At 38.0% G+C, this 22,103-nt stretch overlaps 1 protein-coding gene across 2 annotated transcripts; it reads right to left on the bottom strand.

The window, feature by feature from the left end:
• Positions 1-256: 256 nt before the first annotated feature.
• LOC136708981 (uncharacterized) lies at positions 257-13,530 on the bottom strand. 2 transcript variants are annotated; one of them, XR_010804410.1, is made up of 9 exons: positions 13,109-13,530; positions 12,185-12,297; positions 9,285-9,410; positions 5,096-5,114; positions 4,946-4,984; positions 4,385-4,455; positions 3,625-3,662; positions 3,224-3,446; positions 257-423 (listed from the first exon to the last, which is right to left on the bottom strand). XR_010804410.1 is itself a non-coding variant. In XM_066683923.1 (8 exons), exons 1-7 carry the CDS (start codon positions 13,359-13,361, stop codon positions 3,639-3,641), a joined length of 645 nt encoding a protein of 214 aa, XP_066540020.1. In that variant the 5' UTR covers positions 13,362-13,530; the 3' UTR covers positions 2,844-3,446; positions 3,625-3,638. The 2 variants fall into 2 exon arrangements, 1 of the variants encoding a protein (XP_066540020.1); XM_066683923.1 differs by lacking the exon at positions 257-423 and having other exon boundaries at positions 2,844-3,446.
• Positions 13,531-22,103: the final 8,573 nt, after the last annotated feature.

The following is a 22,103-nucleotide window of genomic DNA, read 5'->3' as shown; positions in this document are numbered from 1 at the left end:
AAGTTATTGAAAATTAAACTTTAAAAAATTCAATAAAAACCAAGAATTTAATTGTACATACAAACCAAAGGGTGTGCATGGTTAGTGTGATTAATGTCTACACTGCACAGTTGATTTTAAAGTCTTATGTAACTTGGTTGAAAAGTTATTAAAAAATAAATGTAAAAATTAAATTAAAAAAAGATTTTTCCATCCATCAATCATTTTATTGATAAAATAAATCATGTGCATGATATCAAACACAATGTACACTTTATATTAAACAATAAAGGCTTAACATTTAAAAGAACAGATTCCAACAACAGAATTACACAGAACTTTAACATGCTCTTTATTCTCTTTAAATAAAGCATTCTGTTTCACTACTTCTCACAGTCTCTGGTATTCTTCACTGTGTCCACAGTCCTCACTACCTGACCCCTCCTGGGTGAATCAGATCAGACAGACAAAGAGTGAGACACAGACTGAGAGTGAGACAGACTGAGTGAGTGTGTGAGTGAGAGACAGAGACATAAATTCTGAATTTAACTGTTAATGAGAGGTCAGTATGAAAACACATTTGCTGTGCATTCTTCCCCATCACTCCAAGTATCTAACACGGCCAATCTGATGTTTATAAACACAGTGAAAACGAAGCTATTGTCTTCTGTTGTCTGGCGACAGGAAAGTACGTATTTAATCGTATTTAAGCAAATTATGCTGAAAGACGATGGTGTGCAGTGCTGTAGACAGAGTCTAGAAACGAATGCACTTTGTTGCGATGTCAAAAACGGTCTGTTTTTTTTTTAGCTACTTAAAGGAAAAGGAGCATATATATAATGCACCGGAGCGTCCATAAAAACAGTGTGCATTGTTCTCTGTGTTCGTACCATTCAGAATATGTAACACTGTGGCAGATATAACTTTATTTTGAAAAGGTATTGACGCCGGAAAACCGAATATCGAAAAGAAAACTAACTTTACCGTGGTGTTAAAATGCCTCTTCCGTCGTATCCCGCGCTCCTAAAGACTCGGAGTGATTTCCTTCAAAAGGAAGGATTTTGCTCAGGCCTTAAAAGTGTCTGAGCAAAACACTAACCAATCAGATCAGTCCAAACTGTGACCTGAACTGGATAATGGGTTACAGACAATGGATGAATGAATGAATCTTGAAGAGATACAACCCTTGATATAATTTACAGTCAACATACGGATTAACAGTTCAGCATCAGGAAACATTGACGACTAAATATTTTTTATCAGATTTGGCATTATGTTCCTTTTTTCCTTTCTTACACTCTCCATGCTTTTATTTTCATCAAAGAAATCCTGAGGTGGTCCTGGAGGGAGAGCAGAGTGAAAGGGAACAAACAAAGTATGCAGAGCTAAAGATGGACTATAATGTGTAGTTGTGGAACTACATAGTGCACCTATATGGAGAGTGGAGCTGAGATAATAGACAGAGAGTGTAGTAACAAGCTTGTGGTCACAGTATTCAAATATGACTGTGTATATCTTACACACTCTATGAGCCTGTAGACAAGATAAAGAATTGATCACACACACAGCAAATTCACTGGTCTTAAATGAACACTGTTAGTGTTAAATCAACACGGTTAGTGTTAACTTAACACTGAGAGTGTTAAATTATTACACCAACAGTGTTGATTTAACACTAACAGTGTTCATTTAAGACCGGTGAATTTGCTGTGCTCCAACTCCTGATAATGTACACTATATAAACATAATCAGATCAGATCTAATGTGTATATGATGACTGTAGGCTCATGTGCAGGTACTCAGCTTCCTGTTCTGCTGCACAGCTTTTCTCTGGAAGTCACTAAGGCTGTGTATGGGCGGTTGAATCACCAAAATGGCCACATTTTGAAGGAAGTCCTAGTCATACTAGTATATTCAGGTAGTCATACATTAAATTTCAACTGTTGATCTGATAATGCATTGGTAGAAGAACTATGTGCTTTCATATTAATAACACAAACTCTGGCTAAGGGTTAGGCTTGGCCTAATACTAATCATTGCTAAAAATAAGGAGGAGGCAAAATTCAGTAGGTGTTTTACCTGTTTTTACTCATTCATTTCTTTCATGTGGTGATTTCAAGAACATGATCATCTTTTGACCTGTTATAGAGATTTCCTTTTATATTTAAATATACTACACACTAATCAAATTTGGGGAACCTTCAGAACATTGTTTTTACCTCATTATTATTATTACTATTATTATTATTTTTATTACTATTACTATTATTATCTACCTTTATCAAAAGTCTAAAATCAAAAAGACCCTGTAAACTCAGGTCTGTCACAGTTTAAAATATGTACAATAACTGTCCATTTTGCTGGGGAATATATAGACCTCTAGTTCATTTTTAAAAAATATTTAAATGTATTATGTTAAATTTGAAATACATTATATATATATTCTTCAATATGATAAATGAATACTTAAAGATGTATTGTTACATTAAATACAAAATATAATTCTATAATTCTTAATAAAAAAGTGTCACGTCAGTGCTGAGAATAGGGGCTGACCGTAAAAAGAACAGGGTTGAAGGGGGCAAACAAAGCTTGCGGATGGACTGATGTCTTTTAATTGTAGAACTACAAAGTGCTTAGGGCCAGCCTGGAGTCACTGAGCGAAATCAATCCATTAATACGTTTTAATAACATTAATAACATATGCATATTTATTAGCATCAGTTTTTTATAAATTATTTCTAGATTTTTCTAAGATCAAGACTATTTTACTGAATCATATATTGAATGAAACAGCTTACGTACATATAAATATCTTTAGATAAGAACATGATTTAAAATTTGTTAAAATACAGTACATTTTTTATTGGACAATGTCGGTTCTGTCTCTTTTACAGTTTTCAACACTGGGGACATCAGAGCCTGGGTACAAACTGTGAATGAGAAAAAAACATGCCTCTTCTACTATGGCCTCCTAAGAGGTCCAGCAAAAAAATATTCAAGTGAGAAATTGCCCATTGGGCGGCACGGTGGCGCAGCAGGTAGTGTTGCAATCACACAGCTCCAGGGACCTGGTGTTTGTGGGTTTAGTCAATCTGTTTGGTGTGTTCTCCCTGTGTCTGCATGGGTTTCCTCCGGGTGCCCTGGATTCCTCCCACAGTCCAAAAACATACATTGGTAGCTGGAATGCCAATTCAAAACTCACAGATGTGAGTGTGTGAGTGAATGTGTGAGTATGTGTCACCTTTGAAAGGACTGGCGCCCCCTCCAGGGAGTGTTCCCACCTTGCGCCCAATGATTCACAGTAGGCTTCGGACCCACCGCGACCCTGAACTGGATAAGCCTTTACAAACAATGAATGAATGAATGAATGAACGAATGAAAAATTGTCCATTGATGAACTGTGGATTTCAGGAGGGCAGTGTTGGTGAATTGATTCTAGGCAGAAGGACTTGCTCTTCATCAAACTGGAATCCGAAAGAGTATTTCACATCATTTTATTTCCTCTTTTCTTTTTCAAGCTTTTACAATTCATGGACAATGTGTTTCAACAACAACAACAACAATAATAATAATAATAATATGTTAAATATTTGCGCAAACACACAAAATATTAATATATTTATTTTTGATAAATGTACTTGCCTCTTGACCTCTGTTCAGTAATTCACAATGCAGCATAACTAGAAAATAACAAATAGAAAAAAAATGACAACCACTGACAACCAAACAACATTTAATAATGTGTTAGTGTTTATCGTGTATTTACTAGTAAAATGACGAAGTATCTGCCGTGCAATTTCTAATCTTTCAATCTGGGCCACAGATGTGTTTTTAAGTGCAATGTAAGATATTATTAAAAATCTAATCAGTAAGTTACATTGTGTGTACCGTTATATTTTGTGGAATATTTCAGGAATGGACAAAACTTAGGGTTAGTCGAGTCAAACTTGTCGATAGAGAATGTATATCATGTTTTGGTCAGATGACATGTTTTGTTGATTTTTTAAGTGAAAAGATGTGAACACATTGTCTATTGGGGATTAAATATTGCATTTTTTGAAGTCAGCACTTTCTATTTATTTTTTGACATTAATATACTGTGGAAAACATAAAGATAAACATGGGCCATAACTTACATACAGGACAATATGTTCTCTTATTACTTGAAAATTAATCATGAAAATATGTTATTTTGACTAGAGATGATCAAACTTTTACCACCACCCTCCAAACAGCGGATTAGTGTTAAACTCCCAACTCACAGCATAGGAACACAACACTAAACCAATACAATCCTTTGGTCAAACTCCTACAACATATGCATAGTAATGATTTGAGGGGTAATAATCAAGAAAATAACTTTTCCATTTAGCCAAGTGTATAATAACACATTTATACTCACAGTGCAGACAATCACGGACGTGATGACAAACATAATCACTGTAATCGTATGCCACCGAGGCTGGTTCTTAGCTGTCAGAACACACAGGGAAAACAAGCTCAGGTAATAAGTAACAAAATGTCCTAGAATGTTGAAACACAGGTGAAAACATCCAAGACTCCCCAATAACAATGAAAATGTAGTAAATAAAAAATATTGAATTATTATAATGAATTATTGAGAAAAGTTAAACATTCACAGATGTTCTTACAATAAGAATTTAGCTTTAGTTACAAAATCTATCACTTGGACTGAATGTCTGTTTCAGACTGGTATAATTAGCAACTACAATACAAACAAAGCTGCATTTGAAATATAAATACAAACATGCTAGATGATATTTTGTGTTTATGTTAATGTTTTATATTCTAAAATATACTGCACTAATATTTTCAGAAAATGTTATTTTTCAAAAATAATCCCGCGAAACGTATAGTTCTTCCTGCTACAAACAAATAAAGTAAAATAAAATAGAAAACACACCATACTTTCTCCAGGGATAATGTTATTTTTATCACTCACGTGGTTTGGGTGTAATGGAGTATGGTTCAGGACAGGAATCTGAACGGCAAAAAAAATCATTCCTTTATGTAATGTTTAACTTTATAATTAAAACATGACGATGCCTGATGAATATTGGGCTGAGATCATGACAAAGAACTAGTGAGTTACCTCCACAATTGAATAGATTCTGTGGAAAGAACAAAATAATTCAATGAAAAACTTGAATCAAATCTCAATGCTTGTGGTTAGTAGCTGGACAATAGGCTCCTATGGTGTGTAGTGGAAATAGTTATGCACATGTTGCGGTGATATAAGCACTACAGAGCGGAGTCAATGATAATTAATTATTTAATTCATTTTGATAAGCTCCATGTTTGGGAGTCATTAAATAATATGTAGTGTCTTTACCTGTCCAATTTTAGCTTGGACAAGTAGGCCATCTTCACATATTATACAGCAGAATTAGCTAGAATTAACTTTTATTAATGAATTATGCTCATTGACTCACCGTAGGTTCTTGACTCTGAAACTGAATCTGAACTAGAAGTAATAATTCTATACAAGAAAGGTGTACACACACAAACAAATAACCAAGGATTGGTTTTATCTCACAACTGGTTTATTAATAATAATAATAATATTAAATAATAAATATTGATTATACATTCATATAATGAAATGGATTACAGCGATACATGAGGGAACAGGGAAATTAATATATGAGGGAATTTCTCTATGATAATTGCCCTAAATTCTAGAAAAGGCAATCCCAGCAAGCAAGCACCAACCCTGAGCAATGAAAGAAATGAGACCTTACGTATTCATGGAGATGGACTGGATATAGCTGAGAGTATGTCGCTGACGCGCGGTGCTTTCCGGCACGACTTTCTGGAGAATTGCAGACGTGGGCCTTGTAGTTGCAGCCGCGAGCGTTTCTTTTCTTCCAAGACTTTCAGACACAGCGACAGAGCTGGTGGCGTTCTGAAGTTCTCTGTGGGGATTCTCCATTATCGCAGATCTGCTGCCTTGTGAGAGACAGTCCAAACGGGTCTCTCCTGGGCCTCATCTCAGAAGGTCATTCTGCAGGTACGTATGGCCGTCTTCATCGTTGCTGGTCCGGAAGCTTTGTCAGAGGTCTCCTTCATGCTCTGGGTGTTGATCTTCTGTCTATTTGGACCACGTTTGAGGTGCCCAAGAGGAGCCTGCAGAGTGATTTCAAAACCCGAGTCATTTTCCTCTTTAGCCTTGAAAAAGGCTAAAAGAGAAAAAGTGCAAAGTGAAGCTAAGAAGCGTAGAGAAGAAGCAGAGAAAGGTGTGTCATTTGGCGCCACTGGGTTTTAACCAACGTGATGGAAATTTGTTTATAGAAATGATTCATAATCAATAGAGATATTTTTAATCAGCAATGACCACACATGCTTGCGTAAACGTGTATTGTGTAATGTGTATTCATTTCTAATAAGAAATTGTGACTTTCCGAGAGTATTTGATATACCCAAACTTTATCTCGCTTCAGAGACACACCAAGCAAGATTGGAATTTGAAGATAAGCTTTTCAGAAAGAACTGACCCCAAATTGTTGCCTGGCTGTCTGTGTCAGAGAGTCATAAAACTGACACTATAGGTCCTTTCAAGGAAAGTTTATGACCAGGCCTTGGGGGATCATGGAACTCTTCTCAAAAGCAGGATACAGAGAGACACTCCTGAGGATCAGTTTGACTTTAATTAAACCTTATTCCCATTGGTTTAAAACAATTTGAAGTTACTGTTTGAAACATTTGGACAATCAAAATGTGTGGGATTAATTTACATGTGTTTAAAGTCATTTTTGTTTATATGAATTTATGTAGAACCAAGGTAGCCACATACTATGTGTGTAGTTGCTTAATAATTATGTAAAACTCTGAATGATATTACTTTGTGTTAACATATAATCTTTTATATTGCAAAGTATGATTCAGAATCCTGGGATACTCACTCACCAGGGATGGTCAAGTCTTTGTCTTGTCAAGTGTCATAAATTCTATGTGATGCCACTACCCAGGTACAGGAAACAACAAGAAATGCTCCAATTCTCCCTCACTGAGGACGAATCAGGTATTCGGGGTGGGTTTTCTAAACAGGTTTTCTTAAAAACCTGTGGCGCCAAATGACACAGGCTTTTTAGGCTTCTTCCTCCTTTTATCCGCTGTTCGACTCTTCACTTCAAGGCTCCAGACACTTGGGGCGTTATCTCTTTTAGCCTTTTTCAAGGCTAAAGAATAAAATGACCTGAGTTTTTGAAATGACTCTGCAGGCATCAGGCATCATGGCTTTCTTAAACAGTCTTGGACCTTTAAAGCGTCGTCCAGATAGAAACTACAGATTAAGAAGAGCTATAGTTTAACCCTAGCAAAATTTCAACGCCACACCCAGAGCATGAAGGCAACCTTAGATCTCTGACCCTCAAAAGGATGACAACGCCACGAAGAGGCTGCACGGCTGATGCGGAAACCTGCCCAGGAGAGACCTGAATGGACGTGTCTCTCTCTCACAAGGCAGAAGATCAGTGATGACGATGAATCCCCACAGAGACCTTCAGAACACCACCAGCTCCGATGGCTGCATCTGAAAGCCTCGGGAGAGAAGGAACACCCGCGGCTGCAACCTACAAGGCCCGTGTCTGCAATTCTCCAGGAAGTCGTGCTGGAAGGCACCGTCAGCGACATGCTCCCTGTCCATCTCCAGATACGTAAGGTCACATGGTCTCATGGGTTGGTACTGAGAGTTTGCTGGGATAAACAATAGCCTTTCTTAGAACTTAGGGCAATAATTATCATAGATAAATTCCCTCATATATTAATCTCCCTATTCTCTCATATATCACTGTAATCCATTTTATTATATGAATGTCTAATCAATATTCATTATTTGATATTACAATTAATAAATCAGTTGTGTGATAAAAACCAATCCTTGGTTATTTGATTGTGTGTGTGCACCTTTCTTGTACGGAATTATAACTTCTAGTTCAGACTCCATTTCAGAGCCAAGAACCCACGGCGGGTCAATGAGCATAATTCATTAATAATAGTTAATTCCAGCTAATTCTGCTGTATAATATGTAAAGATGACCTACTTGTCTAAGCTAAAATTAAGACAGGTAAGGACACTACATATTAGTAAATGGCTCCCAAGCATGGAGCTTAGCAAAATGAATTAAATAATTAATTATTAATAAAGTAATAATTAATTATCATTGACTCCACTATGTAGTGCTAATGCCACCGCAACGTGTGCATAACTATTTCCACTACAAATATCGACACCTTCCGTTCAATCAACTCCCTTTGTCTCCAGACCACAGAGGGGAGATAACTGAGACCAAAGGGGTAGAAGGGGATGCAGTTGATATAGATATATTAAGCAAAAAAGCTCAAAACACAGAAGTCTCTTCGTGTGTTCTGTTGAAAGGCAGAGTCTGAATTGTTTCAATATAATCCTGACGACGCAGTAAGTCGCAGTCTTGAATGTATGTTAATCCAGCTTGTTATTCAAGTTTTGAATATTTCAGATTTATGAAACAAGCAGCAGGATTATGAGTGTGTGTTGCCCTGCGAAGGACTGCCCCCAAACCCCCCCCGTGTGTGTTCCCGCCTTGTGCCCTGTGATTCCAGACCCATCACGACCCTGAACTGGATAAACGGTTACAGACAATGAATGAACAAGCAGCCAATCTCTAATCCCCAATCCCCCATTCACTTTTTCAATGGTCAGGACCCCAATAGAGCAGAACTGATTTGGCTGGTGGATCATTCTCAGTGTTGAAGTGACACTGACGTGGTGTTGTGTTGTTCTGCTGTTGGAGGTTTTAAACCCTGTGGCCTCTCATTGTTCACTCCATTACACACACCTGGTCCTCCTTGTAGATGTAAAGTCAGAGACAGTAGCTCATCTGTCACTCAGTTTGTATTGATCATTCCTAATCCTCCATCAGTGGACTAAAGATATCACCCACAGGACACTTCTGGGTGGATATGTTTTGGTCGGTGGACTATTCTCAGTCCAGCAGTGACACTGATAGCTTTAAAAACTCAAGTAGCACTGCTGTGTCTGATTCAATCGTACCAGCACCACGTACACTAAACACACCACCACCACGTCAGTGTCACTGGAGCGCTGGGAACGATTCAACACCCAACTCTTACCTGCTCTGTGGGGGTCCTGATCATTGAAGAGCAGGGTGAAATGTGGATAGGAAAGTACGCAGAGAAACAGGCAGACTACAAAGTGCTCCTGTGCTCCTAATTACCATAGCACACACTACAACTCCAGGTCTGCAGATACTTTAACTGTGTGTATAAACTATGGTACTCACCTTATCACAGGAAAACGTAACATTTGTTTGGCACGTCATAAGGTTGACATTATAACGTCCTGAATCCCTGGTCACGTTCCGTATCAAAGTTTCATTGAAATCTTGGCCATGTGCCTGAGTGATGCCCTAAATAACACACAGACACAGTGCAATCACAAAGTTAAAAATACCATGATGGTAATTTCTAACCAAGGCAATGGTGCTTTATCCTGTATAAGCTCTATTAACATTGCATTGTGGTAAAGCCCAAAATAGTTCTGTCTTCCACTAGTGATGTTTATTTGGACTAATATTCATATCGTCACGGCCCAATGACAAACATGTATCTCCAAAATAGCAACTTCACAGGAGAAGGACAAAACTACTTAATATTCAATTGATGTCAATGTAAAAATATTTTATTCCAAGTCATTTTGGAGCATTTCTATTGGTCCATTCACCATGACATTTCCCCCCAATTTGAAGATAAGTATGATGTGGTAAACTAAAATCAAAAAAGGAGATAAATGTTTCTCATTGGACAACTACAGTGTACTTATATCCATCTATGTTAAGTATTTAGTTATATGTATGAATAAAAAAACAAAGCCCGTCCACTCGGGGCAAAATAAACACAGGGCTCTCTAATATTTTAGAGGATTACACTTGTGGTAGGAGGCCAGAAAACCACATGAGCATAGCATCACATTTATTTGTTTAATTGTTTAAAACCTGCTGAGATCCAGCAGTAGATTATGAGGAATGTGGCTGTCCCTTAAAAGGAGCCATGAGTGAACACTAGAAATATATAAATGTAAAAAGATTTAGTTCAAGCAAATTTGGGCAATTTCTGTGAAACTAACACATTGTGAAATACAGCACTGTAAATGGTTTCCCAAAAAATGGAGGAAACACAAAATTGAAATAAAATTTGGTAGTTGATGGGGTCCTGACTATGAAGAACAGGGCACAAGGGGTTAACAAAGTATGGAAAGTCACAAGTAAGTGGCCTCCAGTCTGTAATTGTAGTCCTACACACTTCATCTAGACTGAAAATGGACAATGAGTATAGAATAGCATGCCACTTGTGGCACAAAATGGAGGGTAGGTGAATTGGCTTCTCTAATAACTGTCCTGGTGTGTGAGTGTGTATGTGAATGAATGTCTGTATGTGTGAGGAAATGAGTGTGAGCCCAGATATGGATTGGCGCTCTATCCTGGGTTAAACCCTAGTGTCCGATGCATTCCTCCAGGTGGACGGTCATTCCTGGTCGAGAGTACGCTGTGTGTGTTTGGCTGCCGCTTCTCGCCAGTGTGTGGATGGAGTGTTCTGAGCAGTGTGGATTGTAAAGCGTCCTTGGGTGTCTAGAAAGGCGCTATATAAGTGTAAAGATACATACATACATAGATACTTGTGTGTGTGTGTGTATACATAATGCACTTGGTCATGTACAGGAGGTTTATGTAACTTTAAAACGTCTTATATTTCCACAGACTATTGTGTAGTGTGTAATGTGCTGTAGAGTAAGTGTATCATAAAGCTGGGCCGCTGGAAGAGCTGAGTCAGACGGGGAGAATTCTCTCTCTCTGTCTCACTCTCGCACTCACTCACACACACACACACAGTCAAGCTTCAGAAAAGTAAGCAGTGCTCATGACTTACTAAGTAATGAGCACAAAGATATTTGCCAAAAAAAAAAAAATTAAAACCATGTCCCTTCAGGAGCTCAGTCGCTCCATAAACGTTTGCCCTAATTCATTTTTCAGAGCATTGGGTGAATGTGAAATTTCAACGCAAAATTTTTCAACAGTCTTTTTGAGTTGTTTTGACTTCTGGTAAAATGACATTGATCCAACAAAGTGTTTTGAGTACAGCGAGTTACTTTGACAGACAGTAAAAAAGCATTTTTATAACATGAACTTAATAAATGTCACCATCAACAGATATTCAGATTACTTTTATTCCGTACTGTGATCACAGCTCACATCTTTCACATAATAGATATATTTGCTGTTTCAACTATGTTCACTGTATAAATGTCACAGTTATAAGGCTCCATTTCAGTCAGTTGAGTGTGAGACAATTGAAACAATGATGGAAGAACATGAGAACATTCATAAAAACAGTAATAGAAACTTCTCCTCTCTCCTCCATTTCCCTCTCGCTGTTTAATGTGTTGTGCCTTAAGTCTCAAAGCGAGTAAATAATTAAATTACAAAAGCACCTGAGGGTCATAAAAGTGTTCTTAGCGGTTATAACACTGTCTCTTACAGAGTTAAGGAAAGCTAGCCCGCTAGCAGGCTAATTCTGCCTGTATCCACCAAACACAGACCATCACCACAACAGAAAAACAGCCAAACCTAAACACACCAATAAAATAAACCACCTATTTGGGTGATGAAAATGGTTATAACCCTCACGCTGACAGCTTTTTTGTGCCTTATCCACAATAAGGTGTGTTTGGAGCAAACTGAAGGAGCCTTCTCTGGTAAAATCCATCTTGTCCGAGTGGGTGGGAGAAAGCAAATGAATGGTGTTGTCCAACACAAATAACTGAGTTGCCAGAAATTTATTTTTGTTTTGTTTTAGTATTTAATGGAATATATTGAGTTCAGGTTAGTCAGAAAGTTGTCTTGAAACAACATTTATATTATTTATGTTACCAACTCAATAAAACACCACATGAAAATAAATACTCTACCAAAATCATTCTTTTACAATATTTTTATCTTAAAGCAGTGTTTATATTTAGGTACTGACTAAAGGCCACCGGAATGACTTTTTGTGAGTCCTACTCTAGCCTCTTTAACGCCCCTGTAATACATCTATACACCCTCTGAGTAATGAAAATGGATTTCCCTGCATACAACCTCAAAAAAACCCTCTCACACACTGACATTTGTGGTGGAGAAATACTTACGTTAATTTTCAAACTGAGGTCTTCACAGTTGCTACTGTTGTACAGAAATGTGCAGGTGTCACTCTGACAATAACAAACCGGGCTAGCTTCAGGTCGGACCAGTTTCACTATGACTGAGAGATACAGGGGGAAAATGAATAAGAATTAAATTAAAACTAATCAAAATAATTTGCAAGTTACTTCTGCTGGAGGATTCATTCAGAATCACACTCGCAATTCAAACCCATCACAAATGTTTTGAATGCAGCTCCACCACTCCGAAGCACACTTTGATTTGTCCCTGAAGGCGGTGGTCTAAGACACAATCACATTGTTACATTCATGGGGACTGTACCAGCTGTGTGCACAGACCACATCTGCATTTTCAAGTACAATGATGAGCGCTTTGTGGTGAAGAAGCGTGGTGCGCAGCGGATGTATCTCAGAAGGTAAACCATCAGGTAAATGTTTTGATCGTTCTTCTCGAGACTGGGTTGTTAATAAATAATACCGTGTGGATTTGGACTCTCCACATCTATAAAAGCTTCGCAGTGCCTCAGTAAACACGCAGGAATCAAACGTTGATGGTGAAAGGGGGACACGTGCTGATAGTTTTATACTCTTCAGTACTCGTTTAAACTCCCACAAATAGGCTGCAACAATTCTGAAAATATCCCCAGAGGCGAACTACGTCGTTTATAACAGAGTCCTGGTCAAATACAGTCTACATAAAGTTTATTTAAAGGCCTCTATAGTTATATTATCAACGTAAAGCCTAGCGCTGGAGCTCCCTCATGGGAAAAGATGCAAAATCTCAACAGTCCTGCGCACAGTGAGAGTCTGTCAGACAGTGTTTTAGAAAGTTACTCTGCTACTGTGCAGTTTTCTTTGGGCAGCCATTAGTTTCGATCTGTGTATATTGCACAAGAGAAAGTTAACACTTACAGACCGCGGTGAGACAGAGGATGTGCATCTTCTTCAGAAGCCCGAGGACTGTCCGTCGAATCCCTGGAACCTGCTGATGTTCAATTCTTTCCCAGTGACTTGTGACAGACGCAGTCATGCAGCACGAGGGGTAGACACGCCCCCTCACTTCTCTCTGAGCGCTACTGCTGTTGGCGTGGTCACACTCACACACACACACACACAGGACCACAGGCGCATCCTGCCAGGAAGTCATAGAGGAAGAACTGTGCATCTGAAAATCCTGTATAACACTAATGGTTTAGGTGATTTCACACAAACGAGGATGTTACCCTGCCCTCGATAAGAAAATAACCCATAACTAGAGATTTTTAAAATTAATTACATTAAATGTAGTATTGCACATTTAAGTAATTTAAAATTTCCGGGGCCTACCCGGAATCACTGGGCACATGGCAGAAACACACCCTGGAAGGGGTGCCAGTTCTTCACAGGGCAACACACACACACACACACACACACACACATACATTCACTCACACACTTAACTTATGGACACTATAGAGTCACCAATCCACCTACCAACATATGTTTTTGGACGCTGGGAGGAAACCGGAGCACCTGGAAGAAACCCACATGGACATGGGGAGAACACACCAATCTCCTCACAGGACTCGAACCCACAACCTTGAGGTCCCTGAAGCTGTGTAACTGCAAAACTAGCTGCTGCAGCCATAGGTGTGTGTGTGTGTCAGTGGCGGATGCTGGTCTTTCAAGGAGAGGAAGCTCAATTTCGGCCTACATCATAAAATGTGTCGGTTTATTTATACGTAAATTCTACCAAGAAAATGCTCTTTGACCCTGTCGTACCAACAAGGCGTCTTTTCCAGGGACTTGACTAGTGTCCTCTCAATGGCCAGCAGAGCTAGGCTGCTTAAACGGCCTTGGCCCATGTGAAGTGTGTCCCCCTGTGAGTGCTTTGTGACGGTGGAGGGGCTCAGCAGCACCCGCTGGACAGAAACTGCGATAGAAGTCAGAAAGAGTGATAGAAGTCAGTCTCCAAACACAAGCAGCTACAAAAAACCCACCAGAAATAGAAGCTCGATTTGTCATTAGTCGTTTTTAACAAAGAAAATGCCGCTAAGAGGAGTAAAGAAAGTCTCCGGTTCGACTCAGAACAGAATGAAAATGCAATTCTCCCACAGATCTCTACACCAAAGGATCGCTGATTCGCTCATTTCGCTCTCAATCAAAAAGGGATTCGGCCTCAGACAGATCATCCAATCATCATGCAGAAGCTGAGCGTCCGGGCCATCCGAGGCCAGTCCACTGCCCAATAGACCCCCAGAGACACTGAGAGTCCGATGGGCGGGACAAAGCCCAGCATTTATCGTCTCGTTTCGCTGCACTTCGCTGCTTCGCTTTTGAACTCTGTGGACGCTCAGCAGAAAAGCCGCGTCTTTACCCGTGATAAGAATCTAATTCTAAACAAAAGTTGAGCACATTGTAGTGCATATTTATTCAATGACGTACACACAACAGAATATATTTGATCACTTATTTTTTTACATTTTAGGGAAAGCTGAGCTTCTCTTGCAGTCTTAGAGCAATCGCCTCTGGTGTGTGTGTGTGTGTGTGTGTATGTGGCCTCTAGGGGGTGTTCCTTCCTTGTGCTCCTGACCCACAGTAACCCTGAAGTGGACAAGCGGTTACAGACATTGAATGAATGTATAACGAATTCAACATTTGACTAATATTTATCTCTGCAGAGAAGAGTGGGATGCAGACTCATATCTTCCCTGATATGCAAGAGCACATGCATGCCCAGGGGAAAAATGTTTTTATCTGCTTGTCTGATTACTTGTCTCTCTCTTTCTTGGACACATAACATATTACGTTGTGGCCAAACAATAAATGACACATTACATCTTGTCATTTCTAGGAAACACAATCATTAACAGGAATTCACTATGTAACATCAGTAATTTTTCATTTTCTTTCGTTTTTTCATTTGATGAGTCATTCTCTTTACAAAGGGAAGGTATTATAATTACCAAACCAAACCTTCCCCAGTAAAAGTGGAGTTCTGAGACTCTTAATTAAGGGGGAGTTTTCATAGTCCTCAGCTCTTGTTCTACATGATGGCTGGTGGATGGCTGAACTGTCCTGGCGTTAGTTGCTGGCTGCCCCAGCAATTCAGCTGAAGGATCCACCAGTAGCTGTAATAACCTGAAAAGGCATCGGCATCTTACATTCTGGTGAGGCTAGCACATGCCAGTGACATCAGCATCTTACATACGGATGACAGTGGCATATGCCAATGGTATCTTTTTTTTATTTTGGTGACAGTGGCATATGCTGATGACACTGACATCCGTTTTTACATTGGCATATACTCTTCACTGTTGAACGTCTGCCAGTAGTCCAAGTTTAGCTAGCACATGAATGTTTAAGCTATAACTAGCACATGTATGCTACTAACATGTAAACAGACCAAACATGTAGCTAGATAGCTAGCTAACATGCTACAACCATAGCATTCGATATTCGCACACAGTCCACTATCACTGTGTTTATGGACAATTGAACTACAAGCTTTTCCCCATTCTAATTTCACGATGTGTGTGCGTCAGGCACAAAAAGCCAAGAACTGAAAAGTGATTTATAGGTGCCAGTATGGCAAGTCATTTTAACATTAAATAACTTCTATCTAATTAAAAACTGGATACCTCCAGAGTTTTATATAATTCAGTTATTGACACTTAAATTGTGATTCTGACAATTTGTGATTCTAGTCAAAATATAAGTTATCTGCATTTACAATCTGATTAATAAGTTATTTAAGATTTTGCCTAGTCGAATTTTCTTATATGTCTAATGACGTCAGCGAATTTGTCATCTGATGAGTCATAAATCCTGAATTTGTATTAAAGATACCTTGAATTCAAATTCAACTAGTCAAAAATACATTTTCAGATATTTGAATTCATTGTGTGTATTCGTCCCCCATGTGCCGCAATGTTTGCCAGTTGTGTTCATTTTAACAGTATTTGTGCTTATTTCTCTGTAAAATCGCTTACATCGCAATAACACCAGCCGATACTCCATCACTGAGAAATGTTTATAAGTTTATTTAAATGTCATGGACTGGGGAAATACAGAATTAAATCTACAACGCTGAAGTTGGCTTCTTACTCGTCAGCTTCTTATTCAGATATTCTGTTCCACCTTAAATGATGCAGTAATTTCATTGTCGCTAATAGATGGCAAAAAAGCAAGCCACGACTAAACATTTGTAAGTAACTTTACTGCAAATGTAAAACCCAAGTCCACTATAATATGCAGACCTGGTAACCTTTACATGACGCTAAAATGGGCTGTGTATGTCAGCTACGTTTTGACTAGTCAGAATTATCATTTAAGATATCATATACTCCTAAACTGGTACTACAGATGAGGTGTAAATTGTGCCACTGCAATGATGCACCACTAGGTACAGGCACCTATAAATTACTTTCAGTTCTCAGCTTTTTGTGCCTGACGCAGACACATCGTGATATTAGAATGAGTAAAGCTTGTAGTTCAATTGTCCATAAACACAGTGATAGTGGACTGTGTGCGAATATGGGATGCTATGTTTGTAGCATGTTACTTGTTTGGTCCGTTTACATGCTAGTAGCATATGTGTGCTAGTTATAGCTTAAACATCCATGTGCAAGCTAAACTTAGACTACTGGTAGATGTTCAACAATGAAGTGGAGTATATGCCAATGTAAAAACGGATGTCAGTGTCATCTGCATATGCCACTGTCACCAAAATAAAAAACGATACCATTGGCATATGCCAATGTCACCCATATGTAAGGTGCCGCTGTCATTAACATTTGCCAGCGTCACCAGAACGTAAGATGCCAATGTGTTTTCATATTATTACTGCCTCTCGGATCCAGAGTGCCAAAATTCCCCAAATTCTCTTTCCACTCTCACATGGCTGGGTTTAGGTGGAGGGTCAAAATGTCATCTTTCAGAGAAACAGCAGACAGAACCTGAAGATAATCAAGTATTAGTGTAAAAGTAGCTGCAGGAGGTAGCATGGCTATGAAAAGGATGAAGAACACACAAAGGTGCAAAATGTGTTTATATAATCTTTGTTTAGTTATTTATATATGCTACCTTTCCTTGGATATACATAAAATAATTTAAGGCACTCTGCTTTTGACAAGCACATGAAAGGTGCACATGCACATTGTGCAAACAGTAGGTAATGTTCATGTGCATCGGATTGTTTGCATTGGGTTTCCCTTGTGCATTGCTTGAAAACTGAGTCATAGTTCCAAACTGAATTGATCATAATAAAGCACCTCCATTTCCTCTGATTCACAGATAAACAGAAAAGAAGAAATACTGGTTTGGACCTCAACCAGACATTCCAGAGAAAGCCTTGCTGCCATTGAGTAACACTGCGAAACACACCTTATATAATCAGCTTTGTAAGTCTTGAATGTCTGAATGCTTCTGTGAGCTCTGTATACCGTTAGAAAGCGCAGATCCTACCGTTTCTAAAAATAGCGCTCTCATCGCGGTGCTGTGAAGCCTCTGGGAGTAATCCAGTGTGAAAAACCACCTAAAAATCAAGGCGCTCCTTCAAAATTTTGGTCTTATGTCCTTGTCAAGAAAGACTAATGATAGGCGCTAAAATCAGAAAAAAAAAAAAACCGCTGAAAAAGGGACAAGAAAGACGCTGTTTACTTTCAGTTTCGTTTTGACTCACATAACGTCAACCCACGCTGTCTCTGGGCAGAAAAATATGGAGTCATCAGCAAAAACATATTTCTACTATTGATTTATAGTTTTTCAAGGTTTTTTTTTTAGGTTTCACATCAAATAACACTGCATTAGATCAACAAATATAAACTAAAAAGCTTAAATAATTATTTATTGTGTGTTTTCTAAATAAACAAGTATTATTTCATCATTTTTTAAAAAGATTATAATAATAATAATAATAACTGTAAACATTATCAGCATCTGAGAAAACTGCCAAAGTACCAAAATGTTTTTATTTGTTGGGATATTATCCATATTTGCCCTGAACTAAATTCCTGAAAGTCTGGGCCTGCTGTGACTGTCAGAACTTTATCAGTCATACATCCCAGAGCTTAGAATATCAAGAAAAATATGTCCGTCTGATGCTAAAAATTTATTTTGTCACAGTAATATGACATGTAATAAATTAGTATCAAAAATGCTTATGTTTTCAACTAAAATACACCTCACACTAACAATCTGTGTCAAGATATCCACTGTGGGAATATTATTTCAAGGCTGTACATTGAGAAATATGAAAAAAAAAGCAGGCGCTAGGTAAAATTTTTGGTCAAAACATGACAAATTTATAGAAAAATTGATTTATCGGTCAGCATGAAGACCTCAAGTGATTACATATTTGAGTAGCTAAGGTTCTTTAGAAAATAAAACAACATAGCCATATTCAATATGTCACATAATTACTGTTTAAATGCAACTGAAAGAGGCACTGACAAATAAACAGAATAGCAAAATAGCTATATATATAGGGTCCATCGAGTTAACCGTTTGTGAGAGATGTTTTGACTTGATTCTGAGCCACAGACATAACACCCACAACGACTTAAAAAGCTGGTTTTCACTTGATTGTGCAGTCTTTAAAGTTCAAGCTTTTTATCGTCTAACACTGTTGAAGCAGCATATAGTAAGCTAGTCTGCAACCGACTTTGTGTGCAACAGAAAATGCTGTTTATGTTTTATTTAATCCAGACCTGGAATAAATTGGGGAAAGTGTTTTGCCAATTAACACTTGATTTAGTTTGGAATTATATTCAGCTTTGACTGTGAAAGCAAACAACATGGTCAAGAGGTCATTGTGGTTTTTGGTGTGTTCTCCCCGTGTCTGAGAGGAGTATGGCACCCCATCCAGGGTGTATTCCCGCCTTGCACCCAATGATTCCAGATAGGCTCTGCACCCACCATGACCCTGAACTGGATAAGTGGTTACAGATAATGAATACACCAATGAATATACATACATACATAATTATTATTATTATTATTATTTAAGTGAACATAATGACTTCAAACACAATACACCTGAAATATTATCATGCATTATTGCAAAACAACATACATCACATTGAGGCTGATATCAGAAACAGCATCTAATTTTACCTCATAAATTAACTTCTGTATCTTTAGCATACAGTAAATAACCATAGACAATAATAAAGTGATGTGCTTCTTGGAGCCTAGAAAGTCAAGATTTTCATAGAGGGGACAGGGAAGGAGCTGAATGATCCAAATTTGTATTTTTCAAAGACTTATAGAATTACAAGCCAGTAAATCTAACCGGACATCAGTATTTGGGTTTGTGGTTAATTTAACACTAGCGTTGTCATGAGGTAAAAATGACAGCAGATTATCCCTTGATCACCAGTCACTAACCGCAGCCACAGAATTTCTGAGAACTAAAGAGTACTCTGTCTGATCTGTATCTCAAACTTGGGACTTTCATCAGAGGCTGCTTGAAAATTCCAGGCAATGAGGAGGTGTTGTTTTTAGCAAAGGCAATGCAAATGAACCTAGTTATAAACTATAAATACATGCTACTAATCAAACAATCTTGTGAATTTTGACATAAACACTGGACAAGGCTTTTCTACATCTTCAGTCCAGGAGGTCCAGCCCATTTTGCCTCATGGTGAGTGTCAGATTTACGTGTTTTTTTTTCTCTTCAATAAAAAGATGTTCAAGAAAATATTTTCGTAGCTAAAATCAATGTATATATTTGGTATGGGACAGGGGTTCCTTTTTCCTTTTTTTTTTTTTTTTACATTTATTAAAAAAACCTTTTCCACTGGGAAATTGCTACATGAAACCGCTTAGAGAAGTAGGTTTGTGGTTGTACTGAAAGACAGCTAATCAATTTTATACACTCTGCTGGCACATAAACATCTTAACAAGATGCTTAAAGAATCTAACCCTGCCACATCAAAATGAATTAATTCAGTTATTGACAAATATAAAATCAATGAGCCAAAAACTGGCCAATAAAATCTGAAAATAGTAAAAAAAGTGTTTTCCCCCCACCTTAAAACTCAGAATAAACATAAAAAGAAAAGTGACTAAAGTCCCTGCCAGAGCCACTTCATTAATTCATTCAGGAGCTTCTATGCAGCCATTTTTAATGCATTAAGACAGAGACAAAACTGAAATCTGAGGTCATTACTGATCAAAAAAGCTTGAACTTCAAAGGCTGCACAATCAAGTGAAAAGCAGCTTTAAGTCGTTGTGTGTCTGTTGTGGGTTTTATATCATTGGCTCAGAATCCAGTCAAAAAGGTCTCACAAACAGTTAAATATCAAAAATAGCTAAGAAACCCTTAGCTAAGCAACTGCTGGTGAGACTCAGTGGCCACAAGGCTTTCTCTGGAACGTCTGGTTGAGGTCCATAATGTCTCCATAATGGCCACACTTTAAACTCACTCACATGTTCTCACAGTTGAGTTTATAGAAACCTTTGAACATGTAATGAAAAGGGAACTGTGTTTTAATTCTTACATCATAATGTCTGGCTGATAAACGTTGCTAGAAACAATGAGGAAGGCAATATTCATATCAGTAGATGGTTAGTAGTTGGATCTTAGAGTGTTTATTTATTCATATCTTTTGTGGTTGTTTTGCCTGTTGCTGAACACTTCTCTCTGATTTGCACATGAACTGCACTTGAAGCTCCAAAACATTCAAAGTCTAGCATCAAGAAATATATGCATTTCTTGAGATCCAATTCATTCAGATATGTCAGTTTAATATGAACTATCGAATACTGGGGAATTCATATGCATCCAGCTGAGACACTAATCTGAATTAAAAAAATTATGTACGTATTATATTTCTCTCAATTACAATATAATTTACCATCAAGGATGAACTAAATAGCTTACTTTATAACCAACTTATTTTTTAGGTGGTGTGTGGGTGTGAGAGAGAGAGAGGGAACGTAAACAAGGTCTTGACAAGCACAAGAAAGTTAGCATGCACATTGTGCAAACAATAGGTTCAGAAATTGCATCAGCCTCTGAACATGTGGCAGGACAAAATGAATGAAGAACAGCATCAAGACTGTAGGCATTTACCTTTGACTTCACTGTTACCTTTCACTTCACAATTAATCTGGGTATGAATGGAACAGAATGAGTGAGTGCACTTTTGTAACATTTCCATGTCTATTAGCATTTGAGTTTTCAGTAAAAAGTAACTCCCCAAATGCATCAGATTGTTAGCACTGGGGTTGCCCTTGGGCATGTTCTGTACACTGCCCACAAGCTTTAAATATGACTTAGCACACATTTCAACTGAGACATTTACACGGTCAATGGTAGTCATTAAGATTCTATTTGCAGAAAGGAAGTGCAAAAAGGAGAGATCCCCTGAAGAATGTATGTGCTGAGAGTGACATTGCCATGCAGAATAAAATTTCACAATGGTATGAATGAGTCGTAGTAGGCTATATCTGGTAACACTTTTCCAGCATGCAGATTATCTAATATTGTTAAATGTTCCTAGTTTGATTTTGAAATAACTCTAAATAGAAGCAGAGGGAGTAAGTATCTCACGTTTGACTTACCAGTGTAGTGACAATATGGTGGAAAAGAGGGAACACTTAAATGTGGTATAACTTTTTTGCCATTTATGTCCACAAATGCTATTTAAATGCTGTATTTAACATTCTGAAAAGTAAAACATCAGATTACTCTCATTTAACACATTCAACTAGCACATCCTCTATTTATGTTCTTCTTTTTTTTTTTTTTAAGAAGTAAATCAACAAAAATTGTCTGAATATGCTTATCCAGTTCAGGGTCCAGAGCCTACCCAGAATCAAGGTGGGAACTCTCCCTGAAGGGGGTGCCAGTCAGTCACCAATAATATTTTATTACTGCAACTGTAAAAGGATCTGGAACATTTTTCATCACTGCTTTATT

Source organism: Hoplias malabaricus, chromosome 10 (genome assembly GCF_029633855.1).
Source record: "Hoplias malabaricus isolate fHopMal1 chromosome 10, fHopMal1.hap1, whole genome shotgun sequence".
In the NCBI taxonomy this organism is placed as follows: Eukaryota; Metazoa; Chordata; class Actinopteri; order Characiformes; family Erythrinidae; genus Hoplias; species Hoplias malabaricus.
The sequence above is the reverse complement of the archived record's forward strand: the minus strand, read 5'-3'. Positions and strand labels throughout refer to the sequence as shown.